This window comes from Triturus cristatus, chromosome 3_2, assembly GCF_964204655.1.
Source record: "Triturus cristatus chromosome 3_2, aTriCri1.1, whole genome shotgun sequence".
Taxonomy (NCBI): Eukaryota; Metazoa; Chordata; class Amphibia; order Caudata; family Salamandridae; genus Triturus; species Triturus cristatus.
The window spans coordinates 645,698,716-645,722,556 of NC_140584.1; the positions used below are offsets into that span (position 1 = coordinate 645,698,716).

The 23,841-nt window shown below is 46.1% G+C and overlaps 1 protein-coding gene across 1 annotated transcript in view; it reads left to right on the forward strand.

The window, feature by feature from the left end:
- The first annotated feature begins 5,397 nt into the window (after positions 1-5,397).
- The window catches only part of LANCL1 (LanC like glutathione S-transferase 1), a 573,393-nt gene continuing 554,949 nt past the window's right edge, over positions 5,398-23,841 (forward strand). The window contains exons 1-2 of the mRNA XM_085648591.1: positions 5,398-5,523; positions 6,038-6,126. Of these exons, the coding sequence (XP_085504717.1) occupies positions 6,046-6,126 (81 nt within the window). The 5' untranslated portion in view covers positions 5,398-5,523; positions 6,038-6,045. The remainder of the gene's footprint in view (positions 5,524-6,037; positions 6,127-23,841) is intronic.

Below are 23,841 nucleotides of genomic sequence, written 5' to 3' on the forward strand. Positions count from 1 at the left end.
AAGGGCCAGGTCTCTTCCACTACGCGAGCGTAATCACAGAGGAGGCTGCCAAGTGCGGGGGCATGGGGTGGTACCATTATGATTGTGATTTCCGTAAGAAGAGGGCTATTTGTCCAGAACTTGAGTGGGATCAGTTGGAAGTCAGGTTAGGGGTAAAGCACATGGGCAAGCACACAGCGGAGGCAGCAACAAAATCATGCGCAGCGAATAGCGAGAAGAGCAAGGAAAACAAACAGGAGGGGAAAGTGCAGAACAGACACCCTTTCGAGGCGGTCGAGGGGGGAGCCGCAAGCCGGGCTTTAGGGCACAGTCCTCCGGCACCTGCAGGCTCTTTAACGCAGGGTCCTGCTCATGGGGCAAAGCGTGCCGTTTCGCTCACAGTTGCAGCAAGTGCGGGGCACCCCACGCCGCCACCGCATGCTCCAAGCGCGACGGCCCCGGCCAGCCATCCACCAGCAAGTAGCCGGGGGCGGGGGCGGGAGCAGGCTCCACCGCCGGCCCGCCCCCCTGCCCACTGGCCCCTAGCGACCAACAGCGCGCTTGTCCTCGCCCCGCACGATTTCTCGAAAGGCCCCTCCCCAATAAGCATAACGAACCTCCTTACCGCCCTCCGTGGATACCACAGCAGCAGCGAGGGGACCCTCATTGCGGAGGGCTTCATAGAGGGATTCCGCATCCCTTACCACGGCCCCTTAGTGAGCAGGGATGCGGAGAACCTTAAATCTGCTAGGGACCACCCGGAGATAGTGCAGGCCAAAATAGCAAAGGAGGTATCCTTGGGCAGGGTGGCGGGCCCGTTTACCAGCCCCCCAGTGCCCCATTTTGTGATCTCCCCTTTGGGGGTGGTACCAAAAAAGGAGCCTGGAGCGTTTCGTTTGATTCACAACTTATCACACCCAGAAGGGGACTCTGTGAATTCTTGGCTTGACGAAAGAAGGTGCTCGGTGTCCTACTGCTCCTTAGACCTGGCTGTAGACATGGTCAGGAGGGCAGGGGAGGGAGCCTGGCTAGCCAAGTCGGATATTGAATCGGCTTTCAGGCTGCTGCCGGTACACCCAGACAGCCAACACCTTTTGGGCTTCAGGTGGGAGGACAAGGTCTTTTACGACAGATGTATGCCCATGGGTTGCTCAGTGCCATGCGCGTACTTTGAAGCGTTCAGCTTCTTCCTCCAGTGGGTCCTAACGAGCAGGTATGGCATAGAGGGAGTGACCCACTACCTGGACGATTTCCTGTTCATCGGGGGAGCTGACTCACAGGAGTGCGCAAGGGCATTGCAGTGTTTCCAGGAATTGGCAGGACACCTAGGCGTGCCTTTAGCTCCAGGTAAGACTGAGGGTCCAGCGCAGGTTTTGGTATTCTTGGGCATCGAGTTGGACACAGTCAAGGGCGAGTCCAGACTCCCTGCGGATAAGGTACAGGCCTTGCGTCAGGATATTCACGGTCAGCTGGGAAGAGACAAGGCTACGCTGGGTGAAATCCAATGCTTGCTAGGGAAAATGAACTTTGCGGTAAAGGTCATACCCATGGGGAGGGTCTTCGCCCGCAGGCTAGCCAGGGCCACCGCGGGGATAAGGAAGAAACACCACTGGGTCAAGCTGGGGTCAGGGTTGAAACAAGACCTGGTTGTTTGGGACGAGTTCCTAGCCTAATTCAATGGATCGGTAATTTGGAGGCAGCCTTGGGTGAACAGTCAGGAGCTGTGTCTATTCACGGATGCCTCGGGTAGGGAAGGCTTCGGGGCTATCCTGGGTGAGGACTGGTGTGCTCAGGAATGGCCCGTCTGGCGTAGGCGCAGGGTCACCAAAAACGTTGCTGTACTTGAGCTCTTCCCCATCGTTGTTGCCCTGCACCTTTGGCCCGCCGCATTGTCAGACAGAAAGGTCATATTCTGGTCTGACAACATGGCGGTCGTACAGGCAATCAACAGCCAAACTGCCAAGTGCCGGCTGGTGCTTTGCTTGCTGAGGGAATTGGTCAGGGCCTGCCTGTGCATCAATGTAGAGTTTAAGGCCAGGCACATTGAAGGCGTGAAAAATGTGGCAGCTGATGCTCTTTCTCGTTTTCAGTGGCTCCGATTCAGGGAGGCCTGGCCGCGGGCGAGAGCACAGATGACCCCATTCCCGGAACGTCTATGAAGGATCCTGCAGTGGGACAGAGCCTGAAGGCGTTGGGAGAGAGAGCTCTGGCCCCAGATACCAGGAAACGTTACGGCGCGCACATGGCGACCTTTAAAGCAGCATCCTTGGCGCTGGGCACTTCAGGGGCTACGATGGTGATCCAAGTCCGGGCATTTATCATGTGGGCTAGGGAGCAGGGAAAAAGCCATTCCTGGGTGGGTAGTCACTTGGCGGCCGTGAGCCACGACACCAGGTTGTCCGGTGGGGCGGACCCCACTAACTCCTTTGCCATCCGTGCTGCCATGAAGGGTTGGGCTAGGGAGGAGCCCAGGGTACCTGACAACCGAGCTCCCATCGACTTCGAAATTCTGAAGGGCATGCTGGACGCCCTCGGGCTGGTCACCCACTCACCTTATGAGGCCATGCTGTTCTCTGTAGCATTTTCCCTAGCCTTTTTCGGGGCATTCAGAATCGGCGAGCTAGTAGCCAGGTCCAAGGACGACTGTTCAGGGGATGCCCTGGCCATCTCGGATGTGTCCGTCTCTGACTCCCTGTCCATTCACCTACGTAAGTCCAAGACTGATCAGGCAGGGCGTGGGATTAATGTGGTTCTTCAGCCCCTAGGCGACCCCAGATTCTGCCCAGTACATTGGGTAAAGGTGTTTTTGGAGTGCAGACTCCCCGCCCCCGGATACCTGCTGTTGCATAGGGACCGTGCCCCAGTAACTAGATACCAGTTTGAGCAGATGATCAGGGCCAGTCTGTCGAGTGCGGGGCTCGCCCAGCCGGAGAAGAGGTACTCCAGCCACTCTTTCCGCATTGGCGCCGCCACAGCCGCTCACTTGGCGGGTCTAGCGCCCGCCCAGGTAAAGAAAGTAGGGCGCTGGGAATCTGACTGCTATAAAAGATATGTTCGCCCGTGATGTTGGGTCACTTATTTGTGTGTTTGCAGTGATTTATCGTGAATTGTCATAATTGAATAACCCTCTATGATTAAATAACGCTGTGTGTACATCATGTCTCCTGTTTATTAGGGCGCTTGGTGTGGGTGATCGGGCATTCATTTGTCGCACGGGCTGCCCAATGGGCGTCGCACCGAAACTGGATGCGGCACTTCCCACAGACTCAGGTGGAGTGGATGGGTTTCCCTGGCTTGAGATGGTTTGAGCTAAGGAACAAGCTTGAGCAGAGACTAAGATCACACGGCTCCACCCTACCTCACATATTGGTGATTCACCTTGGGGAAAATGACCTCATCACCCTTGGGAGGAGACTGTTGCTGCTAGCCATGAAAAGGGACTTAAGGGAAATTTGCAAGCAACTAGGCCATTGCGAGATCGTTTGGTCGGAGATCATCCCAAGAAGGTCCTGGCGGGGGGCTAAATCAATAGAAGCGGTCGAACACTCTGGAAGGCGTATCAACGGAGCTATGCGAAAGTTTACGGCACAAAGGGGATTAGGTTTTATTCGCCACGAGATGATTAGGGGGAATATAAAGGGATACTTCGACTTAGATGGGGTACACCTGTCCCAAGTAGGCATGGACCAGTTTCTATTAGACTTAAGCGAAGCATTAGAGATGAGAGGGTGCAGGTAAGAACTAGGTTTGGTGGGGGCCCTGGCTGCGACAGTGAGCCGCCTCCAGGGCAGTGGCAGAGTTACAGGGCAATCTGAAAGCAGGCCGGTGCAAAGGGTACCTCTGCGCGGCACCATAGGGGGTGCCTGAGCCAAAACCTAGGAGCCTCAGCGGAGGTCCCGGAAGCCGTGTCGGGCGCCCCGCCAGTCCTGCGGGCGGTTGTGGGCCTGAACAACCGGGGGCTTGCTAAGCGACGCTCCGCCCCGATAGGGGGGCGTGAGTAGAAGTTACCAACGGCACGTGATCGTAGAAAGAATCACATGGATGGCAGCATCAGCGGGCATCGCTCCCGCGCTGCCCGGCTCATCAGGCGGGCAGGCGACCCAGTTGGTTGCCTGCCCTTGGATCGCCCGTAAGATAACCCACCCATTACATATGCTGGAATTATGTAATAAACCTGCAGCATTGTTACCCAACACCAACTGTCTTGTGTTTATCATTTGTGTAACCTACTATGGGGGAGGGGGGACAGCGGGGTGCCCCTGGGGGTACTATGCCTTTTAGTGGGAAGCCAGACCCCTGGCCGGGTTCTGGCCAAGCTTCCCATAAGTAGTGCCTGGTTTTCCATAGTCCTAATATGTAGCCTTCCCTGAGCAAACGATGTGTGCATGCTGCATGGAGCCACTGATTTATTATCGGAGGGCAGATCGTGCGATAAATTGTGAAATCAAGTAATTTATCACAAATTTCATGTAATTCTGCTTGTAATCCTTGGTAGGCGCAATACTAATTTCTTGTTAAAAAAAAAAATAACACAATGTAGAGTTCTGCAGTTTCTACGTGCTTAAAAAAAACAACCTAACTTATCAGCACATTTACCGATATTTGAAGGATAGAAGGCTGATTTTACTATTCCATATTCAATTCAGAGACCCGCTGATTACTGCGTATTTCATTGGTAAATTCGCAAATATACTGCCCCCGTTGCTCTTTACATGTTATTCACAGATTGAACCTACATTATATACGTACCCAAGTAAGACAAAAGGTTAAAGCTGGAGCTCTTCACTCCACCCAGTGTTGCTTCTCTGGTGCAAATGTCTCATTTTAATAGGGAAATCGTACATCAATCATTAGTTTTGCACAATTCTGCTTAAGGAACGATCTAGGTAAAACAATAGTTTATTACACTATTTTTATTTCAACACCGTTGCTTCTGAAAAATACTAAGCACAAAAATACTGATCGGCATAAATAGGTGGTAGATCAAAGTGTCTGAACGCCTCGATCTCCTCGACTTCCATGGCGAGTTAAGGCAGCCATGGAAAGACTCAGATGTACAACATAGGGGATGTCGCGCTATTTCCATGCTTCCAACAGCTACACTTATAGAAACAAATAAAAGCCGGGAGAGCATCGGCTGTCAGACCTTTACTGGCTGAACCAGAACTAACTATTGTCAGTCTTCCACTGGAGAAAACGCTGCAGGATCCAAACCGCACAACTCACGGACATTGACAGTCACCTGCTCACATCAGAACAGGATCCTACAATGTTTCTATACACCAGAGCACGTGTGAACTCAACAGCCAATAAAGCACTAAATTGTTCAGAAGCGCATTTGGATTGGACGAATTACCGCGTATACTCCAATCGTAGATCACTTTACACAAGTCCCTCCAAAACAAAACACTTAAGTTATGTGTTTAACCATGGGATTGGCTGTTTGCGACCTGGAAGTACTAGACCATCACGGACTAAAACATACAGTTTACTAAAGATAAATAACTGTCAACGGATAATAGGCTGAATTTACGAACTGTCCGTGTAAGTAGGGCATGTGTGCTCACTTTACGGGATTTACGTAAAAAAAACTTATTATGGGCCTGTCTTGTTTATGATTTATCATTGTACACTGGTTTGCCACCACATCTCTTTATTGCCTTATCCAGTGCTCACTGGTTCTTAAATGAAAAGATTATCAAGCATTACTACCTGATGTACCAAAAACGAAAGGCAACATTTCACTTGTGTGTACACTGTCGCGGGAATGTAATGTGTATTTAGGTAGTGTGCATTTTCGTATGTTTTTGGCGAAAGAAACAGTCCATTGTGTGTTCCCACTGTCAAACTTAACTGTGATGCCAAAGCAAACAAAAATATACCGTAGATTTAAATCGAGAGGTCAGAGAGACAATAACGAGTTTTACTTAAAGTATTACACTTAACGGTCACCATCATCTTGATAGAGCAGGGCAGATGATAGATGCCAACTATATCTATATGTGCAACTCGGCTTCTACCTGCTCTTTCGCTTTATTTCTTAATTTGTCCTCTCCAGGTGGCGCCATGACAGAACGGGCCTTCCAGAACCCCTATCCCGACTTCAACCCCTATCAGCTTTCCGGTCACTTTGACTCAGCCGGCAGGGTGAGTTTGTCGATCAGAGTGAGTTGTGTTGTGTAGTATGCATTGCAGTCAATTAACTTATAAATATTTGGCAAATATAGGTCAGAAGTTGGCAGTGCTTAATTTGTAAAATATTAAGTGCCAGGGCCCTGACTAGGAGACCACTGCAGCATGCACCACCCATCGCCCTTGTCATCGCTGCCAAAACAATTACTTAACATCTCTCTCGCATGTAAATTCCATGTATTCCAGGTCCCCAAATCTAAAGGAAAGGCTGGCGAGTCGGGTATTAGCATTTTTAATACATATTGTATTCCTAAACTACCATTGTTCTGCTCATCTCTAAATTTAGATGAGCAGCGCCGCCATGTGATGGACTGTTTTAAGTATGGTGTTGACAATTAGGTGCTGAGCACCTGAAACCAATTATGTGCCGGTGCTTAGCACTGGAAAGCCCCGACTCAAATTAAGCACTGAAAGTTTGTCAGTTCAAAGCACCATGGCCTTTAGCTACTCACATAAGTACACGCTTTTCAGACCCGTCACCATTATGCATCAACGTTGTAGTGGTAGGGGTTACTAAAGGCATATACTCCATGCTCAGTGATCCTTGGTGTATCTGCAGTGAGTGCCATCACTACAGATGAACGAGGAAGAGTTGTGTAACGAGGCGTAGATGGTGGCATTATTATTGCAAGTTCTGCCAAGTTATGGAAATGTTACTGTCAAGGATGCCTACCTATTTAACTCGATGCCTACTGAACGCGTTGTGCAGTTGCATCCGTATCATTCATCAAGGTTTTGCGGTGTAGCATATTAGTGTTTAGCTAGGAACAATTGTTCACAAGGAACTCATTATCAGAAAATGTTTTTCATTTTTGCAAGTGTCTAACTTCTGCAATGATTCAATCATAAGCCTGAAAGAGGAAATGTAATATAATCCAGTTATCTAATTTAGTTAAATATTTACCTAATGTATTGTAAGGAAGTAGCCCAAAGAGTATATTGATTAATACTCACTTCAGCCAAAATTAGTAATATATTTATTTATAATTACAGAAATCTCTATAAAAAAACACTGGCTCACACACCACAAAGTATATAATGGATACGCAATAATTAAAGAATTTAAAATTAGTGACATTTGTCCCAAGTGAAGTGACCATAAACAACGTGTATTAAAACATGAAGTGACTGCATTTTCTTGAAAAACAGGTTATTGGAGTAAGAAGGATGTCTTTTCTGATTCTGATTCACTGTTTCAGATCAAGGACCAGAGTCTTTTCTAGTGCTTTCAAGACTTTACTTAACGATTGCCAATGAAGTTTCGACCCCACTATGGATATGGGGGTCTCTTCAGGAAGGAGAATTCCTAAGGACTGCAAAGTATTAATTTGCATTAGTGGGGTATATAAGAAAGTATGTGAGGGCTACTTAAAGCAATAAATACAAAAGAAGTGCTTTTCTAGGGGCACTTGAGCCCCTGTAGTAGGTGCTGAATCACTTTTAGGATAAGTCTTCTTAATCACCAATAGTCATCACCCTTTCTTTCAGTAAATCAGGGTGAATATGTATGTGCAATGGGGTCAATACATAGAAGCAGGGGAGGCGGCGGCGACAATTAGCTTGTTCGTTCTGAATGAAAATATATACATGGTGACGGGGGAGGATTTCTAACTCACCATGTTGAACGAAATTTCATTGTTTAATCTGTAGGGCCTCAGGATGGAGACCCAGTCTGTGGTTCTCGAGGTGATCATGAAGACAGGACTACGTCTGGTGTAAATTGGATATATATTCTTAGCGTTCAATACCTGGAAAAAGGAGGCGGTATTAATTAACCCATCCGGTCAAGATGAAAATACATACATGGTGACAGGAGGGTTTTAAAACTCACCATGTTAAATGAATTATCATTTATTATCAGGATCGCTTCTGGATAAGAACCTGATCCATGTATACCAATAGGGTCCTATGGATGCATCAGATGCAACTTCCTTTCATTTTCAGAACCCAACCAATAAATCATTTGTAGAGCGCACTACTCACCCGTGAGGGTCTCAAGGCGCTGGGGGGCGGGGTGGGGGGGAGGTGCTACTGCTTGAACAGCCAGGTTTTTAGAAGTCTCCTGAAGGTCAGCAGGTCCTGGGTCTGTCGCAGGTGGATATGGATGGTGTTCCATGTATTGACGGCAGGGTGTGAGAAGAATCTGCAGCCGATGGTCATTCGGTGAATGCGTGGAATGGTGGCGAGGGCAAGGTCAGCGGAGCAAAGCTGGCGGTTGGCAGTGTAGAAGGTGAGTCGTTTGTTGAGGTATGCTGGTCCGGTGTCGTGGAGTGCTTTGTGAGCGTGGGTGAGGAGCTTGAAGGTGATCCTCTTGTTGACGGGGAGCCAGGGCAGGTCCCTCAGGTGGGCAGTGATGTGGCTGTGGCAGGGGATGTCGAGGATGAGGCGTGCGAAGGCGTTCTGTATGTGTTGGAGTCTCTTCTGAAGTGTGGCCGTGGTTCCAGCTTAGAGGGCGTTGCTGTAGTTCAGCCTGCTGGTGACAAGTGCCTGGGTGACCGTCCTTCTGGTTCCTGTGGGGATCCATCTGTTTTGCGAAGCATGCGGAGGGTGTTGAAGCAGGAGGAGTAGATGACGTTGACTTGCTGGGTCAGTGACAGTGATGAGTCCAAGATGAACCCCAGGTTGCGTGCGTGGTTGGTGGGTGTTGGTGCAGCTCCCAGTGAGGCCGGCCACCGGGAGTCGTCCCAGGTGGATGGGGTGGATCCCAGGATGAGGACCTCCGTGTTGTCCGAGTTCAGTTTCAGGCGACTGTTCTTCATCCATTCGGCGACGACCTTCATTCCTTCGTGGAAGTTGGTTTTGGTGGTGGCGGGGTCTTTGGTGAGGGAGAGGATCAGCTGGGTGTCGTCGACGTATGAGATGATGTTGAGGTTGTGCGATCGAACGATGTTGGGGAGTGGTGTCATGTAGATGTTGAAGAGGGTCGGGTTGAGGGATGATCCCTGGGGTATGCCGCAGATGATCTTGGTGGCTTCGGATCAGAATGGAGGGAGGCGGACTCTCTGCGTTCTGTCGGTGTGGAAGGAGGTGATCCAGTCCAGGGCATTGTCGCGGATCCCTGCGGTGAGGAGGCGTGTGCGTAGGTTGTGGTGGCAGACGGTGTCGAAGGCGGCCGAGAGTTCTAGAAGGATGAGGGCCGCTGTTTCGCCATTGTCCAGCAGGATCCTGATGTCCTCGGTGGCGGCGATGAGGGCGGGCTCTGTGCTGTGGTTGCTGCAGAATCCGGGATGAGTCCAGGGTGTTGTTCTCTTCGAGGAATCGAGTCAGTTGTCTGTTGACGATCTTCTCGATGACTTTTGCCGGGAATGGTAGCAGGGAGATGGGCCGGAAGTTCTTGAGGTCCTTGAAGATGTGGTGGGGGCAGGGGTCTGACGGTGAGCTGGAGGGGATGATGTTCATGGATTTGAGGGTGTCTTTGACGTTGACGTGGTTCCAGGAGGCCGGTGTGACCGGGGGGCGGTGAGTCTGCAGAGTACTTAAATAAGTGGCTCGCCTCAGTTCCGGTGAAGCAGAGGCTTGTGAATGGAGAATCTAAAGGAGCATAATATCGTAATTAGCACATCGAAAAGGAAGGAAGCCATCGATGCATGGTGGGGATCTCCACATACTGAATCACGAAGCCGTCGGAGAATTCCAATCGGCAGTGCCTGAGGAGAGTCACTGCTCCAACCCGTGTGGCAAGCTCCTTTCCACAGTGATAGAAATAGAGGAAGGAAACGCTTTGTGCGGGAGCAAGTGGGGGTAGTGTAACCAAGGAGCAATAAAGCAGTTGATACTGGCGACCATCTCATGGAGGTGAAAGTGGCCAAGTAATCCATATCCACTATTGAGAAGCTGATTGTATGGTTCAAGTTAATCTGACTGGGCATCAACCTACAACAGATGGCATACTGTAATGTACTCGAGAGGAGTTTTGTTATACATACTGGACGGCCCCAGAGAATTGGTCTAAGTGGCTGGATCACGGTTAGCAGCCATCTAGTGGTGTGAGTCTGCCAAGGATTCTACCTATCTAGATAGCTATTTCTTGTGCTCTATCCTGTATGCATCTCTTGTGGTGTACACAGTTACTCGTGAAAATAGACGGATAAAATCAGGAGCAAGTGTACTGTGTTCTCAAACTATACATCCCACACATGAACATGGGATTGCGTATGTGTTAACCATGACTAAAATGAAGAGGCAACTCACAATAATTCATTTTCCACTGATGACATGTTAACACACAGGATAATTGGAACATCCTGGTATATTTACAGCTGAGGTTGAGCATCCAGAGACCATTTCTATCACTGTGTATCACTCAGTGTTCACTACTAGCAAAGCTCCAGAGGTACCAGTTGTCAGCTTTTCAACAAAAGGTGACCGTTTTCTAATCTATTCGTCATTTAGTATGACTCCTACAAGTGAAATGATTGCTTCAAATATATTTCCCACTAATTGAGGTCCATTCTCTGCACTACGTGTGTGTCTGTGTGCTGGTTTTATTTTATTGCATCTGTACTATTCACATGGTACTATTGAGGAAATAGCACACCTTAATAGCAGATACCCTCCTGGTCAGAAGGCAGGAGAAAATAAGCATTCTGTAAACAAACAAAATAACTCCTGGAATTACAGCTTCCCCTCCCTGTAAAATTTGCCATGTCCCTCCCATCACGTCAAATGTATGTTCTCAACTACTAATCCACATGTCTTGTTCGTTTGGGTGTCCTTCTTCTGTAAATGCAAACTTTCCCTGTGTGTTGACTGTCTCATCTTAATTTTGGATATACATTGTTTTTTCTAAATTCATCGTCCTCCTTCTTTCTAACATTTTTCAAAACCTCACTATGTTTGCCTTTCTACGTGTTATGTTAGTTTCTTTCTTTAAAGTCAAAATAAAAGTTTCTCTAGTGGTCGCATAAAACAGGTTAAACTGTTCTGATAAGCCTTAACACTATCTTTTTTTTTTTTTTAAATATTTTATTTGAGAGTGCGTACCGTCAAATACATATTACTAAATGGGTACATAAATACAAATAGTAAAACATATAATTATTATACCCTCATACAGTTCAAAAACAGACAAAGTAATAAACAGTGACATACAGTACAAATTAGATTGGTATATTGAATATTGACACCGCCAATATATCATTCGTTTGTAGTCAATTTTGCTGCCCTCCATGTAGCCACTGGGGCCCAGAGTCGCTTGCCCAAATCCCTTAACTTTGCTCCCTTTAAATCATATAGTGCCTCCTCAATATTATGTATACCCAGCATTCTGCACAACCACATTTGAAAAGTTGGGGCTTCTGTATCCTTCCAGGCTGCGCTGATTAGAATCCTAAGAACTGATGCAGAGATAAAGACTAAAGCTTCAGCCTCGATACTTATGTTTAGTTTCACATCACAGCCGATTATTAACAGGGTCGGGGATAGAGTAATTTTAACATCGAGTAGCCTCTCTAAGAAACGTGTTATTTCAATTTTGATTAATTTCAGTTTTTCACAGCCATAGAACATATGTATAAGATCTGCCGAACCTTTTCCACATCTGGGGCAGTTACTGTCCGTCGCTTTCCCCCACGAAAATAGTTTTTCGGGCGTGTAATATAAATTAAATAGGGTTTTATAATGTTGGGCTCTGAGATTCGTAGAGCGTAAGAATCTCTTGTCCATAGCTAGCGCCTTATCAATATCTATTTCTGGATCTCCTAATTTTTTAGCCCATGCAGCTTCAATTTTGTTGATATCATCTGTTATTGCATCATTAAATATTTTATATATATCTCTAATTCTGCGACCCCCTGATTTCAAGTACTCAATTAATTCAAATTTCCCTAGCAAAGTGATACATGGCCTAATTGATTTAATTTTATTTACAATCTGCATGTATTTAAACTCTTGAAAGCCTCGTAGTGAATAATGTTGTGTAAGTTCTTCAAGTGTTCTACACTTGTCGCCAATCATTATTTGGCCCAGCTCTACTATGCCATAACTCTCCCAGTGACGCCACGTTCCATCCCTACTAAAATTTGGAAAGAGTGTTGAATTCCAAAGTGGCGTGCGATAATGGAGGGTAGGTATATCTAGAGCTTTTTTAACAGTTTTCCAGATATACCATACATCCTCTAACGTCTTATATCCAGTTGCCTTGAAATAACTCCTCTGAGTTTGCCTTAATAGAAGCCCTACGGCTTCACCGCCTACCAATAGATGAAAAATTGATGGTATTTCCGTTTGTCTGAGGGTTGGGCCACCCGGATGAAATAGAATAGCCATGTCTGTAAGGAGACATGCAAGATGGTAGCTCTTAATATCTGGCAGACCCAACCCACCTCTGTCTTGTGGTAGTGACATATATCTATTTGACCGCCTTATTTTACCATATTGCCATAAAAATTTCAGGAAGATGGCCTCAATCCTCCTAATAATTTTATCATCAATTTTAAATGGGATTGATCTTAATTTGTAGAGCACTTTAGGAAACATTGTCATTTTTATAACGTTAGCCCTCCCTATCAGTGACAGCTGTAATGAGTCCATTCGTTTTAAGTCTGTTTCCATAGATTTCAGAAGAGGGGTGTAATTGTCGTTGATTATTTCACCTGGTTCTGCGTTTATTGTTATTCCCAGGTAAACTACCGATGCTACATATCTTCCATCCACCTTGGCTATTTTTTTTTAACATAATACCTGAGTTTTGTCAACATTTAGTCGATAGCCAGACACATCCCCAAACTGAGTGGTGATGTTAACTACCTCCCTCATTGCTAGCTCTGGATCTTTTGTGATGACTGCTAAATCATCCGCATAAGCGAGAATTTTAGTTTGAAACCCATTTGATGTTACTGGTTTGATAATCACGCTGTTCATTAATTGGGTTATTAAAGGATCTATATAAAGCGCGAACAAAATTGGAGAACAAGGGCAGCCCTGTCTAGTACCCCTTGTTATATTGATCCTATCTGATCTTTCCCCCATTAATTGAATTCTAGCCGTTGGTGATGAATACATAGCACGAATAGCTTGACAGATTCTGGGGCCAAATCCCCTTGCTTCCATAACCTTCCATGGAAAACTCCATCTAACGCGATCAAATGCCTTCTCTGCATCAAGGAGGATCATTGCGACCCTCTCCCCCCTAGCGGCACCAATATCGAACAATGTAATAGCTCTCCTAATGTGGTTTGTAGTTCCTCTTCCTGGGATGAATCCATGCTGCCAGGGGGAGACCAGGGACGCAATAACCCTCCCGATGCGAGCGGCCATAATTTTGGCATATAACTTGTTATCGCTGTTTATCAGTGATATTGGCCTATAAGAGCCCGGGTTGGTCTTTGATTTCCCTTTTTTGTGAAAGATAGCTATATTGGTTTCTTGCCAGGACTCTGGTATTATTCCGGTATTCATGACACCATTGAATAAATCTAAGAGCAATGGTGTTATTTCCTCCCTTAAGCTTTTATATACCTCCATCGGTATGGCGTCCGGGCCCGCCGCTTTTCCACTTGCGAGATCTTGCAGAGCTTCGGATATTTCCGTCACTGAGATGTCTTGTTCCAAAGAAGTGATCTGGCCTAAATTTAGCTTACTGCCCATGTCTAACCAGCTTATATTCGTGTGCCCTCCTACCGCTTCCTCCTGATATAGTTCTTGATAGAATTTCCTAAACCCCTCCAGAATTTCGCCAGGTTTGTTGTATGTTTGGCCCTGATATTCAATTTGTGACACGATGTTTTTACTTGCGACCTGCCTGATTCGCAGAGCAAGAGCTCTACCTGCTTGCTCACCGGTTTCATAAAGACGCGATCTCTGTGCCTGATAGTATGCTGCCGCCTTTCTTGCTAATTGTTTCTGGATCTTGGCTTTTATGGAATTTACTTTATGTAGGCTCTCGGCAGATTGATCACCTGTACTTATATCTTGTCTATGTTGTGTCTCTGCCTCGCTTAATTTTCCCATCCATGCTTCCCTTTCACTATTGGCCTTTTTCCATACGTTGGTGGTGTAACTTATGGTCTCTCCTCTTATTCCTGCCTTAAAGCTATCCCAAACCACTCCCCGTGAGGCACTATACCTATTAGCGTCGAAAAAGGAAAGAGTCCATTTTTTCAAGCGAGTAATATAGTCGACATCCGTTAACAGTTTTTTATCGAATGTCCAGGGTCTGGGGACCTTGACTGATCTATTAATAATCATATTTAGAACTAGGGGGTTATGATCTGACATGATTTTGGGAAGCTTATTTATTTGAGCACTCTTAAGTAAGGTGTTCGATATCATAAAGTAATCTAATTTCGAGTATTTATTATAAGGATGTGAATAATATGTGTACCCTGGATCTCCGGTTGATAGGTTTCCCCACACGTCATATAAGCCATGTGACTGCATCATAGACATAATTGCTCTAAACACCCTTGGCTTACTGCCAATGTATGTACTACCATCCATGAAATTCGCAGAAATGTTGAAGTCTCCACATAGTACTATATTGGTGTGCCAATCAATTAATTCATTTTCAATGTGGCTAAAAACTTGTGGCTCATCTGTGTTGGATCCATATACTGTGCAAATAGTGAAGCCTAAGTTCATTTCGCATATTGCCCATCTTCCTAGTGAATCCGCCTTACACCTTTTGGCCCCTCCCAACCCCACTTTACCAATTATGGCCACGCCTCTTATCATAGAAGTCTGAGATGTACATGACAGCAATTCATAGCCTTTAAAATTCAACCAGTGTTTTTTGCTCCACGGTAGGTGGGTCTCTTGTAAACATATTAAATCTAAGTTTATCATATTTAGATACTGCTCAAGCTTCCCCCTCTTTTTCCAATTATTTAATCCTCCTATGTTAAGAGATCCAATACTAAGTCTAGACATTATCAATTTTTATACGCTTCCATAACAGCAGCCTGACCGGGTACCTGAATTCATAGTAAAAACCCAATATTTGTTTCAAATTTCCTCCTTCATGCAAAGTCCCTTTAACAGTACGAACTCTCTTCATTTTATTATTTTCTCCCCCCAGATCCACCGTCCAACCCCCTTTCCCCCCCTCCCTTCCCCACCCTCTTACCACCCCCCCTCCTACCACCCTTCGAGGCATCCTGGGTTTAGACTCACCCAGCTGTTGATGGCCGTGTGATCCACACGCCTGAGCCTACTACCTGGCCTGCTACTATGTAGTCATGCTTATTATCAGCCTTACTTCAAACAGTAGTAATTGATAGTTTGTCAGCACTAGAAGGCTCCTTCTGTTCAGTTGCCATTTTTTTTGCTTCATACTTTCTTCAACCTCCTTGAGATAGACCTCCGCCTGTATCTCACTTGTGAAACTCCTTGTTGTGCCTTTATATATTATTTTTAGTCGTGCCGGATTTTGCAGATAGACTGTTGCTCCAAGTTTTTCAAAGGGGGCAAACAGCTGTCTCATTCGCCATCGTCTTTCAACTGTTGCGTGTGCAAAATCTGGTCTTGCAAAAAACTTAAAGCCCCTGTATTCTCTTTGAGCAGTTGGCCTAGCCAGATCATATAAAGTGTCACGCACCACAAAGTTTCCAAAGTTTACCAGGAGAGCTCTCGGGTATTTGAGTGATTTCTCTGACCGTTTTGGTGTTGACAGTGGAAAGCGATGTGCTCGGCATACTTCTTTATCCATTTCCCAGGAGTTAAGTTCCGGGAAAGAGGATTTCAACAAATTAATCATAAAGTTTCTAGGATCGCTACCTTCCGAGCCCTCGGGAATCCCAAGAAATCGAAGATTGTTCCTTCTTGTTCTATTTTCTTGATCTTCAAGCTTTATCATTAGGTCTTTAATTATGCCCTCGTGCTCTTTGGCTTGCAGTTGCAGTCTGCCGACGTCTGATTCCAAGTTTTCTGCTCGATCTTCTACCGAACACATTCTATTAGAGATTTCCTGACATGTATTACCAATTTTATTGATAGCGCCTTCCAATTTTTGAATAGCGACATGGTTTCTTTGACTATCTTTCTTTACATCCTGATGAAAATTTTTAATTGATTCAAGAACTTCACTCAACGTAGGTTCTCTATGCTTCAGCTGCTCATCTTCGTCCGGATTGTCAAAAGAGATATTCTTATTTCTTTCAGATTCTAGATTTTTTTTTGTTTTGCGATGAGGACTTTTGCGTGACAGTTTGGTTCTCACTGTATTTTGTTCTGGATTACTCCCAGGGTCAGTTGTTTCATCCTGAGCTATATTTTGATGTCTTTTGAGTTTGCTTCTTTTTCTCCCCGATTTTTTTGTTAATATGTAATCGCAGAGTAGAGTATTTTTAAATCCGATTTCTGTTGGTAAGAGCGTTTTTTTATCCAGCTCCTCCTGTCCAGGATTCTTGCCATGATCCGACTCTTCGCTGGATTTGCTGGATTCACTATATTCGCTGGATATTGAAATTCCTGTCTCATAAATCTCCGATTCAGAACCATCGGAAACTGCTGCCGAGGTATATTCCTTTGTGGGTTGATTTATATTCACCTGTTCTGCTGTGGTGCTGCCTTCCACTTTCATTTTCCGCATATTTCTCTGTTCTAGATGTTCTAGACGGTCTGCCGGAACTAAGACCTCTTCTGCAGCAGTCTTGGTCCTACTTTGTAGTCCTTGTTGGTCCATTGTGATTGACACAGTTTCATTATGAAGGCCATTATAGGGGCCGGTTTGCTGTCTTTCTTTGTTTGCGGGGCTAAATATATTTGAAATTCTGGGTTGGGACCCTGTTGAGTGCCCAGTTATGTTAGCCACAGCTTTTAATTTTTTGATCGTCTGTAGTCTTTTAGCCTTTTTCTCCAATAGATCAAGATTCTCCATACTTGTCAATTCTTTTTCCTTTTCCTTTTCGATCTCTTTTGTTCTCTGATTTTCCTTAGCTTTCTTTTTTTGTTTCTCAGCTTCCTTATACCGTTTCTGTTCAGTCGGACCAGTCTCGGTGTTTCTCTCTTTTCCATCAGACTTAGTATCCTTTATCTTGCCGTCATCGTTGTATTCGTCGTTTTTTTCCATTGCTTTGTAACCCCTAGTTTCGGGTCGTCTTTGTGTTCCTTTTATCTTCTGAGATCCTTGTGGATTGGGGACCTCTTTATTATTCCATCTGTCCTGGCCCTCTGGATCCTCTTTATTCTCTTCTCTTTGGTAATTTCCTTGTATTTCGAGTTTCTCTTGATTGGCCTCGCCTTGTATCTGGGTCTGGGCCTTTACATTAGCTTTAACAGTTGTATCGATTGGATCAATTGTATCGGTTGTATCGGTTGTATTAGTTGCATTAGTTGCATTAGTTATAGCATTGGTTGTGACGTTCCTTATCCCAGGCTGAATTTGAGTTTGTGTTTGTATTTGTGTTTGTGTTTCATCCTGCGGAACGGAGTCACTGGTTATATCATTGTTTTTCTCTTTATCATTTACCACACTTTTCTCCATTTTTGTGTTCAGAACTTGTATAACGATTTCCGTTATATTTTCAAGCAGCACGACGTTGCCTCTGGCCCCTCTGGCCCCAGGACCTCCTCCTTTAAATCTTGATGCTGTTTTAAATAGTCTTGGGAGTCCAGCATATACCCCTTTCACCCATAGATATTTAGCAGCAAATCCTGTGTTTTCCCCCAACTGTAGATCAAAATAGACCATCTGAGAGTTTAGGGCAATCAGTAGAAGCCCATGCATCAGCTCCTTATATTCCTTTTACTCACTTTTATGCTTTTCCCACTTTTCCTTACTGTCCCTAGCCTCCCCTTTTTTTTCTTTTCGGTCCTACCCGGTTGTACTGGATTAGATGGATTAGGTGGGTCGTTTTCTTTAACGATATCACAGCCTCACGTGATCACCCCCTGCCTATAAATCCGTCTGCTGCCGTGTCTGCTGATGACGGGTAATAGCAGCCAATAGCAGCGAATAGTTCCAGCAACCGGCAATCAGCGGTCGGCGGTACGCGGAGCAGAGCACAGAGCACAAAGCACATCAATTACCTAAGAAGCGAAGAAGCGAAGCGAAGCAGCCGAGCAGCAGGGCGGCAAGATGAAACCGTGAATAAGTCGTGAAAGCGGGAGATTTCAGTCGTCCTGGCGTTGCTTCGCATCACACTTCTACGCGCCTCAGCTCGCCTTCCATAGGTGATCCACGCCCACCCTGCGAACTCTACCAGTGCAACGAAGTAGTGAGTACGGGATCCAAGGGGGTCGTGAATAGTTTATAAGAGATAATGAATAGACAATAGGTAAATTATGGAGGTGAACTCTGCACTTGGCCCGTGAGGCCCGTATAGCCGTGTGATCGCGCTTTTTATTTCCCCCTTAAGTAGCGGGCCTCGTCTTCTTTTTTTTCGGTAAGACTGTTGCACACAATTCCTACAGTTCAGGAGTGCAAACAGTGCAGACAGAACAAGCACAAGTGCGCAGTTGACAAAACACGGTAAGCCTTAACACTATCTATAGGTCTGTGAAGCATAACATAGTACCAAGCTGTGTCCATTTCTTTACTTTGTGAGTGTGACTTCATGCTTTTCTGGAAAGTATTAAATCATATTCAGAATAAAAATTTTCAAAATGTTTGCTTCTATATTTAAGTGTAAGTAGTATACTACATGTAATTATATAAGGTAGCGGCAAGTGATAACATGTGACTTCTTCTGATGCCGATGATGGTAAATGATTGTAGACCTAATTCTTTTGCTTCCATGGTGTGTGTGTATTCCTGTACTAATCTGAAGTAAATTTTTGTTGAGTAATCATCCCTATTGTAGCCTAGAAATGAAACTTTCAATTGCTCTTCATCATTCAGATATATGTGCGTTTTTGTTGTGTTTGTATTACTAAAATCTTTCTCAGGTGTAAAATATCATCCTACTGGCACTATGGTAATCATAATTACTGTTCTTACGAAGATTGAACACATAATATATTTACTCTCATTCCTAAGACAAAACATGTTTTCCCAGGAAGCAGATTACTTGTTGTCAAGTTAAAAGTTCAGAATGCAGACTTTTTAAATAGCTTATTTTAATTGGTTAGTTTTCAGCAAAGCAGTCTTCTTTTAGACGATCCTTAACTCTACACCATGTTCTTCTAATAATGTTATCCTTACTCTTCTACAGAAGACTCGGGCCTAGGGTGAGCTTCTGTGAAAAAAAAAATAGGAATTGATCAGTGCCAGTCTCTTGTTTTCTTGTAACTTTCTTTTAAACTTCTCAAGGTCTTTTTGTTAATGCACAGCTCGTTTTTGTCAAATATCCTTTATCCAGCAGTGTTTATTGTGATTGTGTCATGGAGGTTTAAGTAGTTTAAATCTCACATCACACAGTTCATCTATTGTGACATTCATGACTCTGCCCAAATAGTAAAACCACTCGGGTCCTGAATACCTCAGACAAGGTACTCTTGCTCTTTTTGATCTTCTCAATTTTTGTTGATTTTCCCCTGCATCACTTTCATTACTAATTTCTGTTTCTTCTGGTACAGTCAATAGAATCTGACAATTGACAGACTTTGTTTCAGTCTCCTTTGATTACAAGTCTGTGACCATACAACTTCACGAGTGACAATTCTCTGCTCAGTCATGTCTCCAATTTGAGCATTAGTCTCCGCTCCTACTTAGTTCGAGAATTCAGTATCACTTGGTGCAATGATAGGTTCTTGAATTTGTGCAGTTGGTTGCAGTTCTTTACCCTTTTCTTCTTGCTGCTGCTGTGATTCCAGTACCACTGCTCCCCACGATCTCACAGCTTGTTGTGGTGCAGTCACCAGTGCTCTGGGTTTAGGACAAAGGAGCACAATGTCTTTTTCTGAATTTCTTAGTTTTTTGATGTGTAAGACATGCTGGAATTCTGCCACACTTTGCAGGACTAAAATGGCAAGGCACCTTTCCACCTTGCCGCCAAACACCGATTGTGCCTCTTGATCAGAACCCTGTCACCAGGATTGAGGTTGTGGCACTGTTCTTGGTGTAAATCTTTAGTGGCAGCTTCAACCTGGTAAGAAACAGAACGCACCACATCAGCCAATCCTTTGCAGTAATCAAGTATCATATCTCTGTGATGTTCAATCAATCATTTGTTGGTACAGCAGGCATCCTCATTGTTAGAAATGGGATTTCTGGTTGGCTACGGCATGCGCCTAAGCCAGGCAGAAACCACCACTCTAGTCAGGGCAAGGGAGTTACACGTTGAAGATAACCCCTGCTTACCCCCTTGGTAGCTTGGCACGAGCAGTTAGGCTTATCCCAGAGGCAATGTGTAAAGCGTTTACACAACACACATACACAGCAACACACTAGGCACACTACAAAAGAGACTCCACACAAGGTTATATATAAAAATAGCCTTTGTATTATCATAAACACATTAGAAACATAATCACACATATACACTGTGCCAACTGGCACCAGATCATAATTCACATGGGATGATATATAGGACAGGGCCCATCGGGCCACTGTCGGAGCACTTGATCTCACTTAGTAGTAAAATGAAACAACCAGTAACTACTGGCACAGACACTTTGCATAAATCACATTAGGCATAAGCAGTAGGCGTAAACACATTATGCATCATCCTAAAACACATAAGCATAAACACATTATGCAGTAACTCAGCAGTGCACCTTAGTAACACTGCCACAAGGAGCAAACATCACCTTAGGGCCTTGTGCCCTTCCACCATAACACAGAGGACCCCAGGCCAACTGGCCTTTTACGGGGGCTCAAATGCCCTATGTCCAGAAAGTCCGGGCAGAAGGGAACCTCCCAAATGGTCTCCCGGCTGCCAATGCAGAGAAACCACAGTGCGCAAATACGCTGGGGCGTGGGGTGCAACTCACCCCTTCCGGCCCCCAAACGTTGCTGCTGCCTGCGCTCTCGCAGGGTAGCTGAGGGAAATGCTTTGGCACCAGTGTGCCTGGGGAACCCCCTCCTTCAGGGACTCTAACACAAGTATGTGCCACATGTTGCAGCTGTCTGCAACTGCAGTACAGCTGAGGAGTGAAACACGCACTGGCACCAACCGGGCCTCGGGGAGCTCCACTGTGGGGCTGCAACCAGAAAATCTCCCCCCACGTTACAGCTTCCGTCAACAGCGGTGCAACTGATGAAATCAGCTGGGGCACCACTGTGACACGGGAGAGCCCCACTCCGGGACTTTGACTCCAGATTGCCCCAATGCAGCCCCACTCACCGGGGCTCTTCTTTGACACCTCCAGTCTCCTCTCGCGGGTCCTCAGGCACCGACCATGTGCCTCAGTCGTACCCGCTCCCGGGGCCTCTCTTGACTTCTCCCGCCAGACGCGTGGGGCTCCCACCGACACACGGGGGCCCGCCTTCCTCGCAGCACGAGTTTCCTGGCTTCCGGGTTGACTTCTCCTGGATGAGGGAAGGCGGAAATGGCACCCGTGAGGCTCCGGCGCACGTCGCAGGCCCCGCCCACAGTCAGGCGCTGGCGCCTGACTTCCTTTATCGGTGCTCCTGTCTTCAGTCCAGCAATGTGGGGTAGACTCCCGTTAGAGAGCACAAATGCGGGGTGGGCACCCGCTGCACAAGAGCACATATACGCGGGGTGGGCACCCGCTCTTTAAAAATGCAGAAACGCTGGGTGGGCACCCGCCGGTAAAGTGCACACAAATGTGGGGTGGGCTCCCGCTCAATCAGCAGCGCCGGGGGGAACCCACACCCCGGGATTCCCTTGCAGCCTTGCGCTGCAGACCCCAGCTTTACTCTTCTTCTCCTGGCAATAAGAATAAAGCACCCACTAGGCGCTAAGTTCCTCAAAGGTCAGGGGGCACAGCTGGACCCAGACAGGCCAGCACACGGGACCCTCCATCAGGGAGGCAGTCCCTCGTGGTGGATCCTCCTGAGGCCCAGCAGCAGCAAGCCCCCCCAAGCACAGGAACAGCTCAACACTCATGGGGTTACAGCCCCTATATTTATATTGCAAATTTGCTTTGTCTGCCCTGGCACAGGGCTTGGGGGAACCAGCGTAAACTGGTTCAGGAAGGAATTGGAGCTCTTTGTTTACAAGGCTCCTCTTCCCCTATGTCAGGTGGGGGCTCTTCATCTGACACACACCACAGGGGGGCGGAGCCAGCATTCACGAGGGCAGGCACAATCCTATTCAGGGTCAGGGGACTACTCCTCCCACTACTCCAAATGCAGATGCCCTATTCAGCCTAGCGCTGACTCACCCTGCCCCTCCTGGAGCCACACACACCTCACCAGCTCCTGTCACTCAAAAGCCAGACATGCAATTTCACATCAGGCAGGCAGACGCATAGCACACAGAAATGCCAACTTCTAAAAGTGGCATTTCCAAAATAGTTATAATAAATCTGCGCACACCATTGCGTAGCATTTATTATCACTATTCCAAATATACCAAACTTGACCACGCTGCTCCTCTCATAACAAGAATTACCACTGAAACACTTAGCAGGGAATCCCCAATGCATTCCTATGAGAAGGCACTGCATAATCGGGGACCCCCTCTTGAAATTGCACTTTCAGGCCTATGGGAGGGCAGCCTCACAGCAGTGATAAACCAAAATGGCTGTTCACTACCAGGACAAGTCACACACTTAAGGTATATGTCCTACCTTTCACCTACAATGCATCCTGCCCATAGGTTTAGCTAGGGCCTACCTTAGGGGTGACTGACATTTAGTAAAAGGGGGGTTCAGAGACATGGCACACACTTTGGGTGCCACGTCACAGCGGCAGTAACACTGCGCACACAGGCCCTGCAATGGCAGAGGCCTGAGATAGGTCTGAAAGGCTACTTTCGTGGGTGGCACAATCAGCGCTGCAAGCCCACCAGTAGCATTTAATTTACCGGCCCTGGGTATCTGAGATACCACTTTACAAGGGACTGACAGGTAAATTAAATATGCCAAACAGGTGTAGACCAATCTTACCATGTTTATCACAAAGAGTACACGCACTTTACACTGGACCGCAGTGCTAAAGTGCCCAGAGTCCTAAAACCACGGAAAAAAGGCTAGGAGAGAGGCAAAAAGTTTAGGGATGACCCTGCAAAAAAGGCCAAGTCCAACACTCATTATATGTCCCATCAAAATTTCATGGGGTGATAAACCAGTCTTCCTATCAGGGATACTTTGAATACTTTTGAGCACCAAAGGTAAAGTGCCTAGCCATGTCAGCGAGGATGTGGCACAAACATTTGCTAAATGAGACTTAATAGTCCCATTCATCTGTTCAACTATCCCTGAAACATCAGGTCTGTAGCTGCAATGTAATCTTTGCTCAATTTGTAATGCTGTGCAAATCATCTTCAGGACCTCATTATTGAAGTGGGCCCACTGTCTGATTCCAGAGAAACTGACATGCCATACCTGAGTATCAATTCTCACAATAACAGTTTTGCTACAGTGAGACTGTCCTTTCTACTGGTTGGGTATGCTTCCACCCATCTCGAGAAGACACATACCATACCATGACTAGGGCATATTTTATTTTTCCACACTACTGTATCCAAACCAAAGATTGACTCTATCAGCCTCTAATTCTCTTATTTGTGATGTATTCCGCTGTCGTGGACAAGGAAAAGGATTTCCTTTTATTGTCTAACCCTCACACACTCTATTGGTGTCATGCTTCATCATCGGGTTCACCTGGACTCCTAAAGGTCCGGGTGGGCTCAACCGTCTTTGAGGGAGCTCTTAGGAGATATA